Genomic DNA, 23,407 nt, shown 5'->3' with positions numbered 1-23,407 from the left:
ATAGTTTTCAGGCAATAACCAGCTCCAAAAGCTGCAGAATCCATTATGTTGTCTTTTTAGTCAGATCCCCTTTTTCAATAGTCTCAAGGGAAGAGGGTCCCTGACCGTAACTTCGCCCCATTAAAATAGCCAGACTGGACTGTGGGAATGGTTCTCCTATCATATATCAAGCTTTAGCGCAGCTCTGCCAACAAGCCTCATTTGGTGAGCACTGATCTTTATACTCTTGACATAAATTGTTTTTCAGACAACAATGGACCTCTACAGGAGAGGAGAAAAAAGCTCTATCAGGCTCTGTTACACAGGCAATAATTGTTGGTAGGATCAGGTCTTTTTGTTTTGTTTTGTTTTTTTTATCCATGAGATTTATTGTCAGTAAGAAACAGAATTTTGCACTTTAAAAATTGTCTAGTTTTGGCTTCGACTCAGAAGACCCACATTTCAGACACCGGCAGCAACCAAACGCTTTGGCAGTTCAAGTGAGAGATCACCTTTTAAATCTCTCTCCTCTTCCCTCTCACCCTCTCCTTCTCCTTCTCTCCATCCATCCACCTCTTTCGCCACTCTCTTGTTCTTGGCCCAAATGTAAAAATCGATATCCTTTTGTTTCAGCCCCCCAAGGCAATGAGAGTGTCTGAATAAGATTGTCTGTACAGTCCAAAGGCTGCCAACTTTCTGTCACTACTTACACAACTAATGACGGACACATTAACATGCACTTGTCAGCTCTGACATTGTTGCACGCGTGCTAAGTATCGGGTCTTGTGATGATCATGTGTCTGTGTGGCAGCACGTGCTTGTTAGCAAAAAGTGACAGGATTATGTGCAGGGGAAGTCGTTTGGAGGCAGGTTTAACACAGCAAAGTTTTATAGGTGAGCCAGCTGATATAAATGCATGAATTATGGGGTCAGGACAAGACAAGCTAGCGTATGCAAGAGGAGCATTTACTTTTTTATCTGTGTTTAATTGGAACACAGATAGACCCGTTATTTGAATTGCGTGTGTGTGTGTTTGTGTCATAATGCTCCCTTTATGCCCAGCAGGGACCCTGTAAGGCAACACTGTAAGACATCTGATCCAAAGCCAGTCTAGACAGCTGCCTTACAATACTGTGTATTGATCCATGCACGCTTCAATTAACCCTCTCTTCACAATTTGCATTCATGCTCACGGAGGCGGACATGACACAGCCATTGAAAAACTAATAAACTAACACTCTTATTAACACAGTAACGACCCACTGCCCTAAGCACTGCCCTCTTGCATGCACAAAAAAACTCATGAAGTCCTTCAAGGCCCTGGCTGCTGCTGAGACGCACACCCAATCTTAATGTGTGCTTAAGGTCTCATCATAGCCTGTGGTGATATATGTGTGTTCATAAGTGGGAAACATTTTCAGTAAATGTCACGTATCTATCAGTCTTATCTCTGAGCTAGAGCATGCGTCTATCAGCGTAGTGCCCTCAGGTAGCCCCACACAGATATTGGCTGCACTTGCTTTGAATTTCAGCATTTACATGTAATCACTCAGAATATTTCTATGCATGTGCATGTGCATGTGCATGTGTATGTGTGTGTGTGTGTGTGTGTGTGTGTGTGTGTGTGTGTGTGTGTGTGTGTGTGTGTGTGTGTGTGTATGTCTGTGTCTGTGTCTGTGTCTGTGTTTGTGCGTGCGTCGTGTGCGTGAGGTAGTGAAGGGAAGTATTAAGTCGAGCTTGGGCACAGTGTCATTGAGCTCATTCAGATTCTTTGCTGCACTCGTGTAACCATGATGCTCCTCCAGCCAATCAGAGAGCCAAGGGAGGGAGGACAGGGTTGCTATGGTTATACTGACAAGGAGAGCAGGGAAGGTGGTGCTGTGACACGCTTTTCAGGGATGTTGTGGGTCTGTGTTTGGTATGGGGTAGTTGTCAGTTTGTTCATAAGTGCACATGTGTAAGCTTGTGTGTATAGGGCTTAAAAGAAATGATTTGGACGGTCTTGACTGGATTTATTCTTCAATAAAAATGAAAGTGGCGTAGAACAACAAGCAGTCCCAGTCACTGGGCCTGCAGCCACAAACTACAGGCTGTATCAGATTTAATATATTTTATTAGTTTATTCAGCTGAGACAATGCATATCATATATACTGCTTCACATATAACTAACGCAGAGTAGATAATAAAATCTCAGAGAGGGTCTTTTGGCAAAGGTAGTGGGTGACACACAGTGTGAAGCTGTATGAAATAAAATCTACTTTACAATTACAGTGGCACTAGGTGAAAACGAAACAGAGCAACACAACTGAACACCTTAGCTGATAACCATTCTATCAAGGGATGAAGGGCTAGAGAACCGAGGGATCGCTGCTCTCCTGAACAGAGAATAACAACATCCAAGCTGCAGCACAACAACTGAAACCCCAGGGGGCCACCAGCCCCACGCCATCAATATCACAGCAGTCCTCTGTAATCACAAAACTATACAGAAAAGAAACATATAAATCAGAGTCACATTTTTGAGTCCTGTTCTTTCATTATGTTCAAAATAGACAGTCATACTTGAGATGACATTGGCTGCGACTGTACGGAAAGTAAATAACTCTTTTGTTTGGTCAACGCATTGATTTTCTTCAGATTCAAAAACAATCAGTGAGCTGGAATGAAAAGCAACCTTTTTAAAGTTGATTCTGCACTGGTGTTGTTCCTATTTTGCACTATTATGACCATACAGAGCTACATAAATCACACACACACATAGTTATAAATGTCGCCAACCACCTTTAGTGCATACCACCATTTCCTGATGCTCTGTTATAAGGGCTGCAGACAGTGCTGGAAGTTTTTTATGACACAAGATTTGCTGGAAAAACTATGCGCTGATATTTTTTCGTTGTAACTCCGAGCACTGTTTTCTGCAATTTTTGTTTCCTAGAAACATTCCATACTCCATAGAGGCTTTAATCCTCATCATAACAGTTGCCGGTTCAATTCCTGGCCATGACCATTTTTCTCCATGTCATCCCCTACTCTGCTCCCCACATTTCCTGTCTCTCTTCAGCAATCCTATCAAGACAGGCAAAAATAAACATATATATGTATATTTTTCTTACTTTCACAAAAAAGTGAACACAGATTCTGAAACTTTTGTGATTTGCATATAGTGGCTAATAATTACCAGACAGTACATCCGTTGGAACTTAAACATGACATCATAAGTACCTACCATGTACAAAAATGTACGGATTATGTACATATAGATACAAAGTTTTAGTTCTTAAAAAACACTCTGACCACAATGGCAGAGCAGGACAATCCCAGCTGCCAGTGATAGCTGTAAAATCTGCTTTCTGTTTAGGGGACTTAGTTTCAGGGTTTGTTATTTTGCATGCCGGCTCTCCATCATTGTTTGCTGGTACACATGATGGAACTGAGGCATCTCTAACAAAATGTGTTTCCTTGTGGCCATCCTTCTTCATATGCAAGCAGAAATATCTGCTCTGTAATGCCAAAAATGTGATAGACTCATCTGCACCTGCTGCAAGATGAGGCATCACTGAAGGCAAGCAAGCTCATATTCCCATATTCCCATATTCCTCTCTGCTGCCTCTTTTCTCCTTTTTGAAGATTGCCCTACAGCCTATAACATCACCAGACATTGACCTTATGGGATATAAAGACTCATTTAGACTAAACCAACTTGATTGCTGTTAGTTCTTGCGGATGTTTCATCATCCATGGGGCTTGGTATTATTGGAATTAATGACATGTTTCCTACTCTAGCACAATAAGAGCAGATGCATGCATCGAACTTCTGTGCATAATTAGACATTGCCATCTTTTTAATAATCTTGCAGCACTAAATGCTGGTTGAAGTTGCCAAGCAATTACTCTCTATCTAGAATGATGTCTAAAACTGCTCACTGCAAAACAGTAATTACCAAGTGGGTTCACTTGCAACAGTGGACATGCCCTTATGAAAAATATTCTCTGATGGTATTGTTTTCTAATAGTGTGGATAATTAGTCTATATGACAAGATTACAAATGCAGATTCAGTTGAACACAGTCTGTGCTTGTACAGTTAAGGCCTCAATTGCACTTATGTAAAGGCTGCATCAAAAATCATGTAGTATTCTAGTAAGTTCTAGAGACAGATGTTATTTAGTGAAAAATAATCTTTGTACCAATGTTTCTGTTTGTGTGTCTGTGTGTCCAGCCTACGGCCGTGCCCCCATCCCCATGGCAGTGGTGCGCAGGGAGCTGTCCTGTGAGTCCTACCCTATCGAGCTACGCTGCCCAGGGACTGATGTCATCATGATCGAGAGCGCCAACTACGGCCGCACAGATGACAAGATCTGTGACTCCGACCCCGCCCAGATGGAGAACACACGATGCTACCTGCCCGATGCATACAAGATCATGTCACTCAGGTCAGTACACAGATATAACTCTCTGGATTTATGCAAAAAGTACCAGTGAGGTACCACAAAATTAGATAACCACTGTGGAATTGAGAAACTGCTCTTTACCGTGACATGCTTTGGTGCAAAGTTTTCATTGCTAGAGGAGATCACTTTTTACAGTTGATGTGTAGTCTCAGGTGATAGTTTCTTCTTCTTCTTCTTGGTAAAGTATCAATGTGAGGTTCTACATTATTCACATGTTGACCCACTTTTAATACGCTGACAGCCTAAACAGCATAAGAACACCATAATATTGCAGCGTACCTGGCTGACTCAGTCAAATGGACTGAAAGAGATGACGTTTGTTCAAAGTGCTGTAATCTATGAGCTCCACTTCCCGCTGTTATCACATTCAGTAAATGCTGTACAATGCCTCACAATTGCAAAACCTTATCAGACAATGGAAATTACTCGGGTAACACTTCCTCTACAGCTGGGTGGTGTGATGGCCTCCTCTCTTGGCAATGGTATAAGGAGAACAGCAAACAAAGCTACCAAGACTTTTTCAAACTTCTGTAAATCATTGGTCACGATAAGTTATCTTTTAAAGTCTTTAAAGTAAAGCAGTCCTGGTGTTATCACTTTACTGGTTTTTGATGTGAGGGTCTCCAACGTTTAGCTTGAACTTGATGGATGTGTGTTAGTTTTGTGCGAGCTTTGTTCAAGTTGGTTAATTAGAGCTTGTTAGAACATGTTCATGTGATTTTAGAACTGTGGATACAGGCATTTATAATTGTAGTGTTAAATTACTGGTTGAATTTTTAACAGGAGAAGGAGCGCTGTTTAATTTAGTGCTAGAGTGTTGGAAGTGTTTTGTTCTTGATGAACAATGTTAACACTTACTTAGTTGACAAAGTTATTTTATGTGAAGTCTCAGTGGAACAAGCCACAATAACGAGGAGGTAGTCTTTCGGTTATCGTTGGGATGTATTGCTAATGGTCTTCACACTTCTATCAGCGGATGTATTAGGCAGGTATGATGATGAGAACTTACTGAAAAATAATAGCAGAAACAAAAATAGCAAGCAGGGGGAAGGAAAGCTCTGTGTAATGAGAACGTCAGGATATAAATAATTCATTAAAGTCACCATTAGTATCTCAGTTTTTCACATCACGTGGTCCTCTGACTTTGAGTGCTCTTTCCTACTGTCCCATTATTCCTCCGCTCATCTTTTCTTCTGTCCCAACATTGCTGTCATTTCCCTCTCTCTCTCTTTTCTCTCTCCTCGGTCTCTCTATCAAACCACCTGTCCATGTCGTGCTGCTCGGCTCTGATTGCGATTGCTTTGGCCTAGCTCGGGGTCTCCACTCGCTCTGGCAGCTGCAGCTTGTGTGGCCACTCTCCTCCTACAGCCCTTGCCATCCATATTTTATACACGTGCACACACACTCACACAAACGTAGATACACACAGCATGTGCCACACACGGCATCCACTGCCCAGGGGCTACAGCAGACTTTAAGCTCCAATTAGCAGAGCCAGAGGCCAAACTTAATCTTAAGCGATCCTCTGTGGAGGTGACTCAGACCGGAAACAACTGTTTATCACTTATATATCTGTGTGTGTGTGCTTCAAGGAGCAGTGAGTGAGCCTCTGTGTGTGTCAGTGCACAACATACTCTATTAATGCAGTTAGATATGCTCATGCACAAAGTGTGTTGTGTTTTTTTAAGGCACCAGTGTTACACCCAAATGCACCCAGGGAATCTTCTACTGTGTGCTCTTGCTCATATCTAATGTGTGTTTTTGTGCACTAATGTGTGTTGAAAGCTGGATTGGGGGTTTTAGCACACTTCGCAGTGTGTGCTTTTGGCTCTTTCCCAGACTCGCACAGCCGCTGTCTTCAGTCTGTTTCAGCTCGTCTGGTTTCCACTCTGTCACTCCCTCTATGTCTGTATCCTCTCTGGTTTTCAGGACCAGCTCGACTGGCTGATAAAATCAAGAGCATGTTCCGCCTGCCCAGTGTTTCCTCAGTATCACATTCTCTCTTTGTTTTCCTCTCCACCACTCTCCAAGGCTAGGGAATGTGTGTGCGCGCACGTGTGTATGTGTGTGCACGCCCATACCACATAATTGGTCTTGATATCAAAGCCTCATATCTCCAGAGGGTCTCACAAGGCTTCTCAGGCAACCTAGAGAGGACCTGATATCGCTGCATTTCCCAGATTATCTCCCCATTGGGATACGCTGGGTTGAAGGGGAAACAAAGCCGTGGCCATGAAAGTTACGCTTAATCTGTTTTAGCGATATCCTGGCCTCAGTTCAATGACTCACTCCGTTTTATCGTGTTTTGAACTGAAATGCCTCTATTCCAAAATGGCTACCAAGCACTCTTTGTTTGAAGGTCTGCTGTAGCCTAGTTTCATTTATGCCCTTTTATTTAAAATCGTACATATGATTCCAATTATTCATGTTTTTCATCATCTTTCTCTCCAATCTCAGTTTTCTCCTAAAAATCAAACTAGTTGTCGTTGTATCTTTCAAAGCCTGTTGGCTACATTCAGGGTGTGGTTGTGTTGAGTCTACATTAAAGTGTCACTGGGGAGAGTTATATCAGGACAACAGAAACATTTGGAGCTCTGGGTTGTTCAGTCCTACACAGAGGAGAGGAGCTCCAAGCCCAAATGGTGGAATGCCTGCAAGTTAGAGCGATCCATTGACATAAAAGTGACTTGATGGCTTCTACGGAGATGCTTCACAATGCACTCCTTGTCCCTCACTGATACTTGAGTGCTTCATGGACCGAGTACCTTTCAGCGCACTCTCCCTCATTCTCTCCTCCTCCATCCAGCGCACATGCATTTTGGCACTTGAGGCTCCAAGTGTGGACACTGAAGAATGTGTAGACATTGCACAAAAGCACACAAACTCTGTTTCTGCTCCCATCTGCCACAGCAACCATGTAAGAAAATTACTTCTGCACTTCAAACAGACTTCCCCCCCTGACACCTCTATACCACCTATCCCACCTTGTCACCTTGTTTGCCCTTCCTCCTCTCTCTCCCTCTATTGCTCTCCTCTATTCCCCTCACCATTGCTTCTGTAGAAGTCCCTCAGCACAAAGTGAAACTGCTTTGATGAGAGAGACAAGGGTTCATGCTCCCCCTCCCTTCTCTCCTGTGTATTTTAAAAGTGTTAAATAACAATATACTTCATCTATTATTCTTCTATCTGTCACTGTCTTAATATCACTGTTTTTGTCATACCATTTCCAATTTTTCCTCCCACCTCTCATTTCTCAAATTGCTTCTCACCCCCTACTTCTCACCCTCACTGTCACTTTTCTTCCTCCCTCACCATCTGTTTTAGTATTTGTCACCCTTTCCCTTTTTTTTCATCCACTCTTTTCTCATCCCAGCACAGGGTAAAGGTGGGGCTTACACAGAAGTGCAACACCTTTTCCAACATGTTGCCTGCATTTCACATTATGTATTCTTGATACTTCTGCCCTTTTTGGCCAAATGTGCAAAGGTTGAAGGCATTAAGACAGACTAATTCTCAAGATCAAACCCCAGAGCCCCCAGGGATCCAAGGTGCACAACCACTGTTAACACACACATCTGTACCAGCCCTAGGTGCACACACACCAATGAATACACATGCATGCATTCAAGAACATTCTTACTTGCTCATGCAAGCATGCTCAAACACTCTGTTGCTCACCAGCACACAGAGACACACTGAGAGAGTTGCTCATCCGTTCCCGAGCTTTGTCAACTTCTTCTGGCAGCCTGTCTCTTTAGAACCGGGCCTCAGCCTTCAAAGCACCAGGCTAGTGTGTTACTGTGTGTACACATTTCTGTGTGTGCATTTGTGAACATGTACAGTGTAGTACAGTATGGTTGTATGCTTTTGTATGTGTGCATGTGCACACCAGCACGTTTGAACCACTCAAGCAAGAGACTATAAAAAAAAAAAAAGCCTCTGAAGTTCTTTTCCTTTGACTCTCTGAATTATGGAAAAGCACTTGAATCATGGACTGCAATCTGGTGCAAGCCATGTGCTGCAGTCCAAGACTGTGTAACCAGTGAACTATGCCATACAGTCTGGCACCTTTTTTTTTCAGACATACCTGAACTTCATCTGTCTCCTTCATTTCAGACTAATCAGTAAACACAGGAGGAGAAGAAGAGGAGAGAGATGTGGAATGGACAGAAATAAATATTCTAAGTGTTACATAAATCTTAGATTTTGAGTCATTATTCCAGCCCCGTGACTCTAAGTACAAAAACAACATTATGCTCTAAATTGTAGTTTGGCACTGAGGCAATGACTACTGAGTGTGTTTTGTGTGTGTTTGTGCGTGTAATGCTTTGCAGAGGTGGACTCATGGTTATTTATAACAATTATATCAGGTTATTATAGCCATCCATCTTTTTTCTTTCTTTATCTGTTCACTTTCCTCTCCATTAAACCATTCTGCTTCCCATTGAATCAGGTCATATCTGGATATGTCCTACTTAATGTGTGTGTATTGGAATGTGTAGGCGTGTGTGTGTATATGTGTGTGCATATGCGTGTGTGTTTGTGCACACTGCCATCCCCATAAAGTTGCCACGGTTACAGGGATGCCCCGCGGCACCCTGGGGGCCTAACTGTCACCTTTGCTCGGTGCGGTAATTAGGGTCCACACACACACACACACACGCACGCACGCACGCACGCACACACACACACACACACACACACACACACACACACACACACACACACACAAACACATAGATAGACAGATGCATGTACATAGAGAGATAACTTATACAAGAAGATACATACAAAGATGGATGGATTTTGCCTCAATGTCAGCCCTGAAACTGAAACTTTGAATCAGATGAATGACATCACATTAACACCTTTGTATTCTCATTATAAAGTATCATTAATGCACCTCAAAGCTGAATCCTAAAACAAGCGTTTCAGGCTACAGCTTACATTCATCCTGACTGACAGCTGTGCTGCTCACCTAAAACCTGTACATGCCAACATGTCAGAGTCTCCTGTGTCTGACCCTGTTCTCCTGTCGCCACAGCTCTGCTAACCTTAGTTATCATGCTTCACTGAGCACCTAAGCTACATGGCGGCATGGCGATGGTTTCAGAATGGTCTAGACACCTCACTCTCTCTCCCTCTTGAAAACACACACACGCACACACACACACACACACACACACACACACACACACACACACACACACACACACACACACACACACACACACACACACAGAGAGAGACAAAGCCCGACACTTCCAAAGACTAGCATGTGAGTCAGTGCGTCAGACATGCCGGCACATAGACACAGACCAACTTCCTGTCTCACTGCATGCTTTGACTTTGACATTGAAGCACAAAACCAGAGCAGGACAAAAAGAGCAGCCCTCCTCCCCCCTCTCCACATGCACATACATGCCTACACACAACAGCACTCTTTTTTTTTTTTTGTGTGCGCCATGAGGTGAGGCTGACTAAATCCCACAAGACAGTGTCTCGGTGTGGCGTGGCTCCGTCTTCTTGCCGGCGATGGTGTTTTACATGCTTCTCTGCGTTTCACCAACCAGGAGCGACAGCCCAGCTGTCTGAAATGCTACTCGTCTTTTGGCTTTTAGGAGGATTTGGAGTTTGCGCTAGCAGGTGGTCTTGGATTAAACTGTGGAGAGAGAGGTGTCACATAGGGAAATACACACAAATGCACACACAGATTTAAGCTGAGAGAAACACAGGGATGTCAGCACAGGAACGTTGCTAGGTGGAATCAGGAAGAAGACTCCCCGAGTGTGTCCTGGAATCGGGCGACGTGGAAGTTGCTATGGCAACCGGAGGAAGAAGTGAGGGGAGGAGAGAAGAGATGGTGGAGCTTAAAACTGTACTTGGATGTAAGCCTGCTAGCAAAAAAGAAGACATAATGTGTTTGTGTTAGCATTATTCATGAGCCTAAGTGTATAAGACATTCAATACAACTGAGGAGAACTTTTCTCTGTGAAGCAGTTCCTTATCCCAAAAGATGATGGCCTGTGCTCCTCAAATATTATGAAATCTTCAACAAATAGGTCCATTTCAGGAAGATTTAAATCCCAGTTTAGTTCTAGTCATTATTAGCCTTCATGTTCCTCCATTCATTAACATATGAAATTCGGTGTTAGATCTCAAATGACTTTCTCCATACATTTGACTTTCAGTTGAAATTTCTTATCAAATTGTATGTGAGCAGGCATTATTCAGATTGCTGAAATGTTTGCAACTTAACATGCATCAGCACAAACAGATGATGTCATTGAGATATCAGAATCTACTGTTAAACTTCACTTGACTAATGTTTTTGACTCATACAGTTCCTCAAATACATGTATGATAATCCAATGTATAGACACACAAATACTAAAGGTAAAACAAGTATCATATACAGCACTGGTGGTACACACATAGATTACATATTTCGTAAGTCAAAAAAGAAGTTGACTTCCTCAGAAAGAATGGCAGAGAGTGACATCCTCCAGCCAAATATTAATAATGTAACACATTTCAAAGCTTTTTCCCAGTAGGAAAAACAACATTATTTTACCTGTGGCTTGTTTGACAGCCTGCTCGAGTGCTGACAGAAATGCATTCAGGGAGTGCACAGGAGTGCGTCAGTGTTTGTGTGTACGTATATATGTGAGCGTGTGTGTGAGTGTGTGTGTGTGTGCGTGTGTACCTGTGTGGGAGAAAGAGAGAGACAGATCTGTCATTTCTTTATAAGTGTGTTGTGTTGGTGCTGGCACAGACCGTGAAGCTTCGGTATACCCCATGGCAGACATATACACAGACTTACTCACACAAACACACACACACAGACAGACACCTGTCTTGTGCTCCTTTTTCTCACCCCTGTCAATCACACACTCCTGCATCCGTCTTCAATTACTTATTACACCTCTACTTCCCCTGCATCCTTTCACAGTTTTTATTTCTCTGGTTGGACATCCACTCCCACCTCTCTGCTGGTTCATCTCCAAACAGTCCTATACTCTATATATGTGTATATAACCACATCAGGGAGCTAATAAAGCAGAAACAAGTCCAGTGCCAGCAGAATCTCATATATGCCTTGTGTATGTGCAGTATGTGTGTGTAGGTGGAAAGGAGGGTACAGGAGTGTTTCACCGGCCTAACAGCTTTTTATCCTGTGGAGAGATACAGTAACTTCACTCTGTCTGCAGTTAAATGGGTTTCCTGAACTCCCGCAGGACATAAAGAGCCCCATGAAATCATCCCTCCTTGCTTTCTTTTGTTATTTTCACAAACTGTCTTTTAATTTTTGTTTTTCCAACTGCTCAACTCCCTCTGCTTTTATTTTCCAAGCATTGGGATTTCAATTGAATTTATTATCAAAATGTGCTACAGCTTTCAAAATCTGATTCATCCATTGGGAATATTTTTGGACAGTCTTTTTTTAATTTTTTTGTCAAGTTAGGATTAATCTTGTAGTTGTGAGCCTAACGCAGATATTAAAGAAAAAATTATATGACTTATATGATTTTTTAAAAGCTGTACTTAGGACACCTTTTAAACAATGATGGGAACATGAACTATTGTTTGAACAGGTCAGATAAGCATTCAAAATCACCTTTTTTAAGTCTTCCTCAAATAAAAAGCAGAAAAGCTGTGTTTCTGTTACCTCACAGTGTGGTGAAGAAGCAGAGAAAAATAAAATGGTGACTTTGCACGCACCATTAGTCCATATTGCAGGTTTCGACCAATGCACCACTCTCAGAGGAAGCTCTACAGAGACATTTCTAAACCATCAATGTTCCTGCGGTGAAAAAAGATATCAGCCATATGATGCTTTTATGTTGCATGTAGAAGTTCAGTAGTTGTGAGCTGTAAAAATGTAAAACAGCAAAAAACTGAAATGTATAGGCTTTATATTTTTTGTTCATTTAATGTGTTTCTGACAGCAAAGTGTTGTAACACATCATTTATTGGTTCCTGAATATTTATAACATTCAATCAGCAATGAATGTTTCAACTGCTGTTTTGAAAAATGTTTTTCTTGAGACTTTTAAGGTGCAGTGTGTAGAAATGGGAATATTTAGTGATCCAGCAGTCAGGATAGCATACAGATTCTAGATTGAAAAGCTCCCTTGCTCACCCTTCCTGTCAGTGAAGTGATGGTGGCCTTCAAGGACAAGAAGCTCCTGTGATACACATGATCCTCTAGTTGTCAAGTTTTACTATCAGAAATGTCTGTCAATAGAAATTATTTTGCACACAAAAACAGCTCTCTCCTTCTTCCTTTTGTATTTCGGCCACCTTCAAATACTGTGCTACTGTAGAAACATGGCAGCAAAGGATGGGGATCAGCTCCATTTGTAGATATGAATGTCTCATGAATTTGAATATGTTATGATATGATATGAATGTCTCATTGATTTGTATACTCTGTATGTATATATATATATATATATATATATACATATACATATATAAATCTGTATACTCTGTATACACTAATTTAAACAAACTTATGAATCATAAATTCTGTTTTTACCAGGTCTGTTCTGCTAATTGTTGCTAAATGCTACAAACTGCACCTTTTAAGAAAATCCAGAATACCAAGGTTCAGAGATCTGAGACAGCAGTGTTTGAAACAATGTTGTCAATTTTGTATTTCTTGTTCATTTTTTTGTAGCCTGTAACAAGCAGCAGCTTCTATACGCACTAGACCTAAAGGGAGCACTAAACCCTTTCAGCAGACATTAATAGAAACAAGAAAAAAGACTTAATAACTTAAGCAGAGGGCTTTTTTTTGTTTTATGGGTAAGGGTGAAAAGAAGCTATTATAGCTAACTACCTTCCCTGCTGTGCTTCATGAGAACTTAAGTTTTTACTTGCATCAAGGAGCTTCAATTTTCAACCATAACTGATGAAATAAATGCAGATTTTTCTTGTGCTATTGTATTATATTATAATGTGATTATTTTTCATGATAAATCTAGAAATCACTTTGAGGTAAAGTAACTGGTGGTACAAACAATAACTTGCAGGTTCATGATTCTACAGCAGAACAGAACAGACAAACTAGCATTGTATTTAGTGAGTGGCTGTGCGAAATAAACCGGTTGGAACAAAAAGATGAAGACGAAGAGAGGGGTCAGGATTGTGTGCAAAATCATTTCAATTTTCAATTTCAGCTTGACTGGAAGATCATACTTATGTATCACAGAAGCTCCTTGTCCTTGAAGGCCCCAATCGCTTCACTGACATGAGGGTGAGCAAGGGATCTTTTCAATCTAGAATCTGGCTGCTAGATATCACTTAATATCCCCATTTCTACATGCTGTACCTTTAAGTATTTGATAAGATACTATATCAGTCTAATATCATTGACTGCATAATTAATTGACGTAGTATCCGTAACACTTCCGCATGGGCTTCAAAAATTGCGGGCAGAGGTTGCCGCTAGGTTAATATCCGTCCTATCTTTTTTGTGGAGGGTTCAACTACATTTCAAGTCTTAACCGGCACATGGAACTTCATTGGCCACAGCATTTGTTCAGATATTACCACATGAGCTGGAAAAATGTTATATTAGGTTTATCAAACTTCTATTTTGTTGTAGCCCGGTTGTAAAACATTACAGGCTTAAAGTGCACTAATGTTTGAGTGCCTGCCGAAAATGTTTTTTCAAAGGATAGATACAGAAGTATATTTTTTATGTGTAAAGCTTGACATTACCAGTACAATAGCATTCAGTTCGGGAATGTTCCTACAGCGTTCCAGAAAATGTGTTTGTTATTTGGCTGGATATACTGTAAATACTCAAGTATGGTTGTGTATGTGTGGGTTACTCTGTGTGTGTGTATGTGTGTGTGTGTGTGTGTGTGTGTGTGTGTGTGTGTGTGTGTGTGTGTGTGTGTGTGTGTGTTCGGAAAGTTTGCATGTGTTTAGGATGTTCACACAGTGCAGCAGATGACTCAGACAGTGTTACGGAGCGGTTTGACTGTATTCGAATGTTGATTCCAGAGGACTGTGCTGAGGCTTTGTGCGTCACTCACTCTCAGACACCTCTTTCAACTCATGAGGATTAGTTCCCAGCTCTCACTTGCTCTGTAATTATATACTTCTTCAACACATCTGCACCGGAGGCACATAGACACATGCAGACAGAAATGCACATATACACTACGCACAAATATTGATTCCTTTTTGCATCTGCTGCACAGACATACTTGCATGTACTGGCACATATGCACACAGATAGCCCCACACATGCACACACACGCTCCATCAGCCAGCGTCAGCCTCATGAAATCATCAGTCAGTTATGTTTATATGAAGGAGAGAGACGGAGAGACAGAGACAGAGTGAAGGGAGGTCTGCCAAACAAAGTGAAAAACATCAGAGACAATAACAACAGCAGCACCCGCTGCAGCATCGCAGCTTTCCCTCTCCCTGCCTGCCACAGCTCAGCTTTGTTAGTGAAGAGTTTGTTTGTGCGTGCGTGTGTGTATGTAAGTGTGTGTGTGTGTGTTGCACGTTGCAGGGAAGAAAGCCAGCAGGCAAGGCGGTATCCAGGCCACTGCCTTGTTTTGATGTGGTCATGCTAATTAAAAAAAGGGAGCTTTTCTGCCAACACGGAGAAAAACACACAGGGAAAATATGGAGCTATACCGGTGTTAAATGCAGATATAAAAAACAACCAGGTTCTAAAGGTGTGTGGGGGTAGTACATACATGCATGTTCTTCATCTGTATTCATCACGGAATGCAGGAAGAACATGAGCTTTGCATTTTTGCTGATGTTTCTATGTTTTGCTCTCGTGCATGAGCACATTTTCAGAAGCAGAATGAAAGTAAAAGAAAGGAAGGGAGGGGGGAAAAAGGAAGATGCTGGGGACATAAGGGAGTCTTTTTTGGATCTGACTCAGACTACTGGCTCAGACAGAATGGTGACGTCAGCACACAGGCTCTAGGAAGGACGGAGGAGAGATGGAGGGAGAAACAGAGGGAGGCTGGAGATGACACCCTGGGGGAGGCAGGGATGAGAAAGATATTAAGAAAGGACAGAGAGAGAGAGAGAAAGAGAGGAAGAAGCCAGCAATAAGAAGGACCTACCACATATATATCTGGGTGCGACTTGAGAAACTGCAGCTAAGTGGGTTTAAGACAGATAAACAGACAGGAAAAAAACAGGCAAGCAGAATGAGAGACAAAGAAGAAGGAACGCGGAGGAATAATTCCTTGGTGGGAAGGATGGAGACAAAGGCTGAGAAAGAAATTAGTTTATTATCTGGGCTTAGGGAGTGTGGGGAGAAGGAAAAGAAAGGTAGCGCAGACAAAAATAGGCAGAAAGAGAAGAAGTGATTGCAGAGAGAGGGAGAGAGAGAGAGGGAGAGAGAGAGAGAGAGAGAGAGAGAGAGAGAGAGAGAGAGAGAGAGAGAGAGCACACGAGAGATTATGTCAAATCTTTGCTCTATACCCTCTATTTAAACCACCAGTCAATAACCTTCAGTTCTTTATGACTGAGGCATGAAAGTCCCCTGGATTCAGGCATTTCTGGTGTATCATAAAGTAGAAATGAACACACACACACACACACACACACACACACACACACACACACACACACACACACACACACACACACACACACACACACACACACACACACACACACACACACATTCCCCACAGCAAATGCACAACCTACATTTTCTCCTTTTTGTTCTCTTCTAATAAATTTGCATCTTTCTTTCCCCTGCCCGGCCTGTTCCCTGCACCAATTTTTTTTATGTATTATGTTTCCGTTACTTATTCATTCTGTTAGCTTTGTGCCATGACTATTTGATGTCATGTGGTTTCACTGCCCAGTTCACAAGCATCATATTTTGTCACTTGGATTAACTTTTTTCACAAGCCTCCTCTTCTGGGATTAGCCATTTCTTGGTGTTAACAGGTTTGTGTGAGGAAATAATTAATACTGCACTTGGTTTTGAGTAAAACAAGGGGATCTAAATCGCTTGTCTGCATCTTCTTGTGTGCTGTGCTGGCATAAGAACTAGATGGGACTTCTTTTCTTGTAAATTTGCAGGGTCATTAAACGATGGTTTGGGGCTCTGATTCAGCACTGTGGGCCAGCCAGTGGCATCCAGTGGTGGGTGTTGTGAGCAAAGTTGTGGCGCTGTGTCAGTTTGCGTCCCCCTAAGTCCACGACTCGCACTGATGACAGGTGACCGATGATGAAAGCACCGGGGCAAGAAATTAAAAAGCACAGAGGCGAGAAAAAAGAAGGGAGGGAGAAAGGAGAGACGACTGGCGGGTATTGTTATTAGAATATGACAGACATTGCCCCATATAAGAGTTTTAAAACCCTCACTTGACCATGCACAGACGCACCGGTCAGCAACAGACACCAATATAGGTCACAGGGAGTGCAACTTGTAGCCTGCGTTAGTACCCTGTGTTTTATGTGAATATTAAACCTAAAATTAAATTAGCTCTCATGCATATTTCATTATGCAAATTCTTGAATGAAACTGTAAGAAAAAGACTTGAGGGGTTTGGCGTGCTCATTAAAAATATCTCAGTGGGAGAATCTGAAAGTTTTAATGTAAATGTCACCTGTTTGACAGGTGTGCAGAGAGGGAGAGAGGGAGCGACAGAGTAGTTGTACTAATTGAAAGAAAATATTCAGATTAGAAGAGAGCTGGATCTTCAGCTCTTTTTCCTCCCTGTGTATCTTTGTATTTCACGAGCACATTTCTCATTCACCTTATTTCAATAATGTATTCAAACCCCTGAGATAAAGTGGCACTTCACTTCTCGTGGAGTAGCGTTTTGTGTTATTACATGCATCTATCATGATTATATATGTGCTACATTCAACCCACTACAAATCATTGTTGGTTTTAAGGACCGGTTGTATCTTGATAATTACAAATACCCACAAAAAAATGTCATACATATGTATCTGTATCTTTAAAGCTTCACATCTATACACAAGCGAACACAAACCCTCACGGTCACAAAGTAAATAAATACATAGTGTGCTGACTGTGCATGACCTGTGTTAATAAGAGTGAGAATTACTTACTTTTTGTGTGTCAGAGCAGTGAGCCCCCGTGGTAATTAAGATTAATTATATGTAATCTGGGACAAAATACTCTGAAAGCCAAAGGTTTTCTGCCGCACGCACAAAAACAAAGAAGTGTTATTTTTCTTCACATCTCTCCAGTAGCCATTGTGTACCGCCTCTTGATACAACTAGTTTCAATAGTTCCATTAGTGTATTATTCTCTCCAGGTGTACTAGTAAGCACATATTGTCTGCTCTTTTGTCAATCCCAAGGGTCCTTTAACACGGATGACTCTCCTCGGTCAAGGTGAATATAGCTGATCATATGAGTAGATGTAATACATCTCACTGTGTATCACATTACATGTGTCAGGCTCTGTGTGCTCTGGCCTTCAGAGACACATATGTATCATTCAGTGGGTATTTTTGCGCATATGTCTGCTTGTCAGGATGTTCATCTAACAGCCGGTGTCTTTCCCGTGCAGATGCAACAACCGTACCCAATGTGCAGTGGTGGCTGGACCTGATGTCTTCCCTGACCCCTGTCCTGGAACATACAAATACCTGGAAGTTCAATATGAGTGTGTCCCATACAGTAAGTACCCTTTTTAAATAGATTTATACAGATGTCCCCTAATGCCTTAATTAAAAATAACTGTTTGGAAATAGTCTTGTTGCTGCGGTTCTTCTTGGCTTTTGTAGGCCATATAAGGACATCAGTATCAATTGCAGTATGTTTCATAGCCTGCTAAAAACCCCTGACAGGAGCTTGGAGATTTTGATGTCAATTAATTGTTTCCTAGTATCAGATTAAGAAGAGACTCTTTCATGCTGATGGTTTAAAGAAACAGCAGTTTGAATGACACCACTCATAGCTGGGAAAGTCCAAGTGAAGAAGAAAGAGAAAAGGGTTGGGACAGGCTCCAGCAATGACAGATGGTGATATGACCTTTGACAATGTGATAACAGACTTGGGAGGTTGTATTCACTGGGGTACAACTTTCACGGGACACAGGCACAAATATCTCAACAACAGGGAAATGTTTTTTTTAACAGCATAGTTTTCCTCACAAATCTAGGTTACAGCTCAGTGCAAAATAAATATTTAAGGGTTCAGGGCTGTGACTTAGAGGATTTAGGAAAATGTAATTGCCCGTAATGTTTATGTCACACCAAATTCAAGCAAACAGGGTTTGTGGGCAGGCAAATGTTATGTGGAACAACTTTTTTCTGTTTTATAAAACAGTCTAAATGAAGTGTTTTTTTAAGTCCTCACACTTTTAACAGTTGCTCTAATCTTACAAGAGGCTTTAAAACTGTCTTCATAAAAGCATGAATTGATGTTTTTGACATATATCAGGATCAAATTCCTGACCAGAAGACAGCAAAACTAGAGAAAGTATCTTATTTGAAAAATGAAAACAAATTCTATGTGCAAATAATGAAATGTGATTAAAATATAATGAGAGAGGAAAAGAATAATGTTGAAAATACTATCTGGAGTTGCAGAAGATCGTGTGCTCCTCTTTCTTGGCAGATTACACTTTATTTTATAAATAAAAGTTGAACTGAATCTTTACTACTCCATCTTACATGACCTTGATACGTGGTCTTTTTTTCTAAAGATCACATAAAACATGGATTCACAAAGCAGTGTGGGTGTTGTGAAATAAAAACATGTCAATTTTTGTCCGCTTGATGTGCTGAAAATCATATTGTTGCCATGTTTTGTTCGTCACAAACATCTCTGCAGCATGAAAAGGAAAATGTATTTGAGTTGAAAGAAAATATAGAATTTTTTTTTCTAGAGACGTCCCCCCAAAAAATCTATCTTCATACAAACATTAAGTCTTGTCTGTAAATTTTATGTCTGCAAAAAACAATTCCATCAACAATGAACAACTGGGTTGAGACTTGCTTGTTTTAAAAGGACATGAAGGGAAATGTTATGGGAAACATGCCCGATTGTTTCAAGTTAAATTCACTTTTCTTCAAAGGGGATGTGTATAAGGATGTGGGGAAACTGAGCTTGAATATTGAACGTTTTTTTCCACTGTCTCTCTACTTTATTGTAAAAGAAACAAGCCTGATGTCAAAGCAGATTCATTTTATTTTTTTCTCATTATGCAACAATTCCTCTTTAAGTGCAACAGATACTAAAAATACTCATTCAGATTCTTCGTCTGACGTTGTCTGAGAATTCAGCCTTGGCACCACGGTCCATACAGACGGCCAAGGTGATCTCTCACACTGAAGCATTCAATTATGTCTGGCTAAACAGCTCTTGCCTGGCGTCTAGAATGACCAGCAGATTAAATAATAGGACTATCAGAGCCCTCTCTGGAGCAGATGGAAACACAACCTGATACCTGCTTAATGCCCCACCAAGTGCGCGTGCACGCACAAAAACACCACACACTTGCATGCATCAAAACCGGGTGTGTGTTTTCACTCTAGCCTCATCCATTCATTTGAAACTTGTCTGCATGTCCTGCCCTAATTGTTGTTATAGCTTGAAAAGGTGGCCCTAGGTATTGCACAGATGAATCACTGTGAAGAACAGCAGTTGAGGAAGAACTTAGCGCGAAGGGAGATGAGTTGCGATTTGATCTGATAAACAATCGGTCAGTCAGGGTAACGTTCCAGCCCCCCCCCCCACCCCCCCTTCTCCTCCACCCACAGCAAAAAATAGACAGCATCTGAAACCAAAGTCATTAGAGAGCTCAGCTAACAGAGGGAGGGACATAGAGGGAGAGATGGAGCAAGGAGAGAGAGATGGAGAAGGAGAGAGAGAGCCTCTGACAGTACATTAGCAGCTTCCGTGTACTGACTAAGTGTTCAGGCTGGATCAGGTAGCGCTGTGATACACTACCTGGCTCCTGTGGGTGTGTTTGGCCATGAGAAATGTTGCACAATGTAAAAAAAAAAGAAAGTGTTTCATAAAGCTGGACCAGGATACCGTGAATCCATATTTTTCATTGTTACCTCTGGGAATACCTCGACTTTTACGCCCTCTTATGGCATCCGTCATATATTTCTTTAAAATGCCATAATGTACGAAGCCTAGAATAAGTTACTCTCCACCGGCATTCAGACCAACGATCCAGACGGCTGCGATCAAGCTGGTGTGCTTCAACATAGCAAATCAATGCTGTCAGCTGCATTCCTCTGAAAGATACATTTTGTAAGACATTAAGCGTTGATATATCTCCAAAATGTTTTCATAAATCAGGACGAATCAATAAGGGAGGCTTGTTTTCTGAAATATATGACAGTGTACTCAAACTGTCATATTCCTAAAACACTCACAATCTACAACTTTAACAAATCATCTCATTTACATTTGGCTTTAGTGTGCTAAAATGGCTGTAACATCAAGGGACTGCTATAACTCAAGTAGTCGTCCCTTGACATTGAGTGCATTGGTAGCGGTTGTTGAGTGTAGCCACCTGACCCGGAGCCATCACCTCTGCTAATCAGAAGCTGATTGCATGGAGGGAAAATGAGCTGAGCTCTTCACAACGATGATGTTCTCTTCCCCAGCCTTGATGCCCATGTCTCGCTGTTATGTTTCCCCACCACATAGATATTGTAAACAAATCGCAAAGTGGGTTGTAAACCAGGTAATTAAATTATGTATGCTTCAGTTTTCAGGGAAAATTTTGCCCCTCCACCTCCCTTCCCGTTTTTTTCTTGAGGAGTTTTGGCTTGCGATACCTTCACAGCTCTTCATCTCTCCTCCCTGCACTGCAGGTTTCTGGCTGTTTTCCAGAGCTAAAAATCAAGTGCTCTCTCTCGCTTTTCCTCTCACTCTGCATCTCTCTCTGTGGTATGAGAGTGTGGCAGTCATGTGCCAAACTAGCCAGCTAGCTTTGGCGGTAATTAGCCACCTGTGTATACTTGCTCATTGCACTGCAGGCGGACTATAAATATCCATACATTAGAAGGAAATAGTATAAAGTACTCTCTCCCTGACAGCTCTTACACACAGATAAATTTAATCTCTCAAATCTGCTTTCCTGCAGCTAAAGATATATGATTATCTGCATTATTCCAGTCATGGACATCCATTAAAAGTAGCTGAATTATGTCTATCTACTTGAACATCTTGATGCAGTAGACCCAGGCTCTCATGCTGATGTTATGAAGCAATTAGCCCACTACAACATTTAGTGTGTTAATCAGAAAAGCAGTGATATGTTATGCAATACCCATGTAGTCAATTTTAGACAAAGAACTTGGCTCAGTAGGAAAGCTAATTAAAAGATAAAATCACCTTCTTGTTTGTCCAATTAAAGACTTCTGTCAGATTGGACCCTTGGAATAACTTCATCATGATAACATGAGGAGCAGCACAAGTATGTGTGTGTTGCCGTGGAGACTCTCGGCTCGGATCATGTCCTTGTGTGTTTGTGTATCTCTCCGTATGTGCATGCACAGTTCACTGTATATGCGTGCTTGTGTGTGCACATATGCAGACGATTTTTTTTGCATTTCCCAGAGAGAGAGAGAGAGAGCGAGGGGAAGATGGAAGGGAACCAACGAGACAGAAGGACGGAGACAGAGCGAGGGAGCGAGAGAGCGACAGCTGAAGCGGAGATAGAGAGAAATAGGTTAGACGAGGCCAGCAGACGAGGAACAGAGAGAATGAATTAACTGATAAAAAGACACAGCATGAGGAGGTGGTCGTAGGAAGTGGTGAAAATACGCATCGGAGGGAATGAAGGAGGAGAAAGGCACAGCGTGAGAGAGAGGCAGGTAGGGATGAGTGGATTTAGAGGAAGAATAGAATAACGTAGAGGGAAAGAAGTTAACGTCTGTGTCCATAAATGACCTTGGGCTTTAGCCGGCTGAGCTGATTGGAGATCAGAGATAATGGTGGTAAGGCTGCTGTCGCCACTCGTCTGCAGAAGCATGCACGGGAGCGTGCCCAAGCCCTTCCTATACACACTCTTAACACACCCTTATGAGCACACACACACACCGAATTTCCTCCTAGACGAATACCTCCTTAATAAACCATATGCTTTCAATAAAAATGCTAATTATCTTTACACTGCAGCACAGTCAGGTTAACACTGCGTCTGTATGAGAAATAGAAATGGAAAGAGAGAGGGAATAAAGCATCCGAGGTTCAGAGTCAGAGCTACTCATGTGATTAAAGAAATTTAGAGAAATTGAGAAGATACTAGCGCAGATATTAATGAATATTTAAATGATTTTTAATGAATGTGAAACCAGACAGGCGACACATTTTCACAACAGAGCATTTCTGTGAGTGTTTTTCTTCTGCTATTGTTTTCTAATATTCATTCAAAGCCTTGCTAGGAAAAAATTAGCCGTATTTTTTAGCTGCACCACTAACTATTCAGTGGTGCAGTCTAAGTGCTTTTGCAAATGATCAGTCAAAGATAGCAGATAGATAAAATCACGGGGCACCTCTGCAGGATTCAATTATGAAAAACACAGAGGAAAGATGGAGATGAGACGCATTCTTGTTGACGTTTTTCGTGGAAACAAGGACATTTTCTGGCAACTTGTCACAGTCCATATTTCCCCTCCTCTTCTCCTTATAGCCACCCTCTGTGCTGAACTAGCAGTAGCTCAAAAAGACTTCTCATCTATTTCATCATCTTGCATGCTTGAGCTAACCTTGGGAAGACCTTTGAACAAAAATCTCACCGACCCACCCCGGCGGATCCTGAAAGATGAATGACTGTGATTTGAGAAGAGCTTTCATTTCTTACCCTCGTCATGGAGAATAAAAATAGAGATGCCAAGGAAAAAGTATTGCAATGAGGTCACCGACGAAGGCATGTGCTAATCTAGTGAAACAACGAGCAGCAACACAAATTGAATGACATTTGTTTGACATTTTGGGTGCCATTCGGTGCACTTGTTGCCGCCACA

The 23,407-nt window shown here is 41.7% G+C and overlaps 1 protein-coding gene across 1 annotated transcript in view; it reads left to right on the top strand.

Annotated features, from left to right (window-relative positions):
* Positions 1–23,407, top strand: part of adgrl3.1 (adhesion G protein-coupled receptor L3.1) — a 122,116-nt gene that overhangs the window by 32,385 nt on the left and 66,324 nt on the right. Inside the window, exons 5-6 of the mRNA XM_034687696.1 lie at positions 4,199–4,412; positions 17,983–18,092. Coding sequence (XP_034543587.1) covers positions 4,199–4,412; positions 17,983–18,092 — 324 coding nt within the window. The remainder of the gene's footprint in view (positions 1–4,198; positions 4,413–17,982; positions 18,093–23,407) is intronic.

Source organism: Notolabrus celidotus, chromosome 7 (genome assembly GCF_009762535.1).
Source record: "Notolabrus celidotus isolate fNotCel1 chromosome 7, fNotCel1.pri, whole genome shotgun sequence".
Classification (NCBI taxonomy): Eukaryota; Metazoa; Chordata; class Actinopteri; order Labriformes; family Labridae; genus Notolabrus; species Notolabrus celidotus.
This window is presented reverse-complemented; position numbering and strand designations above follow the sequence as displayed.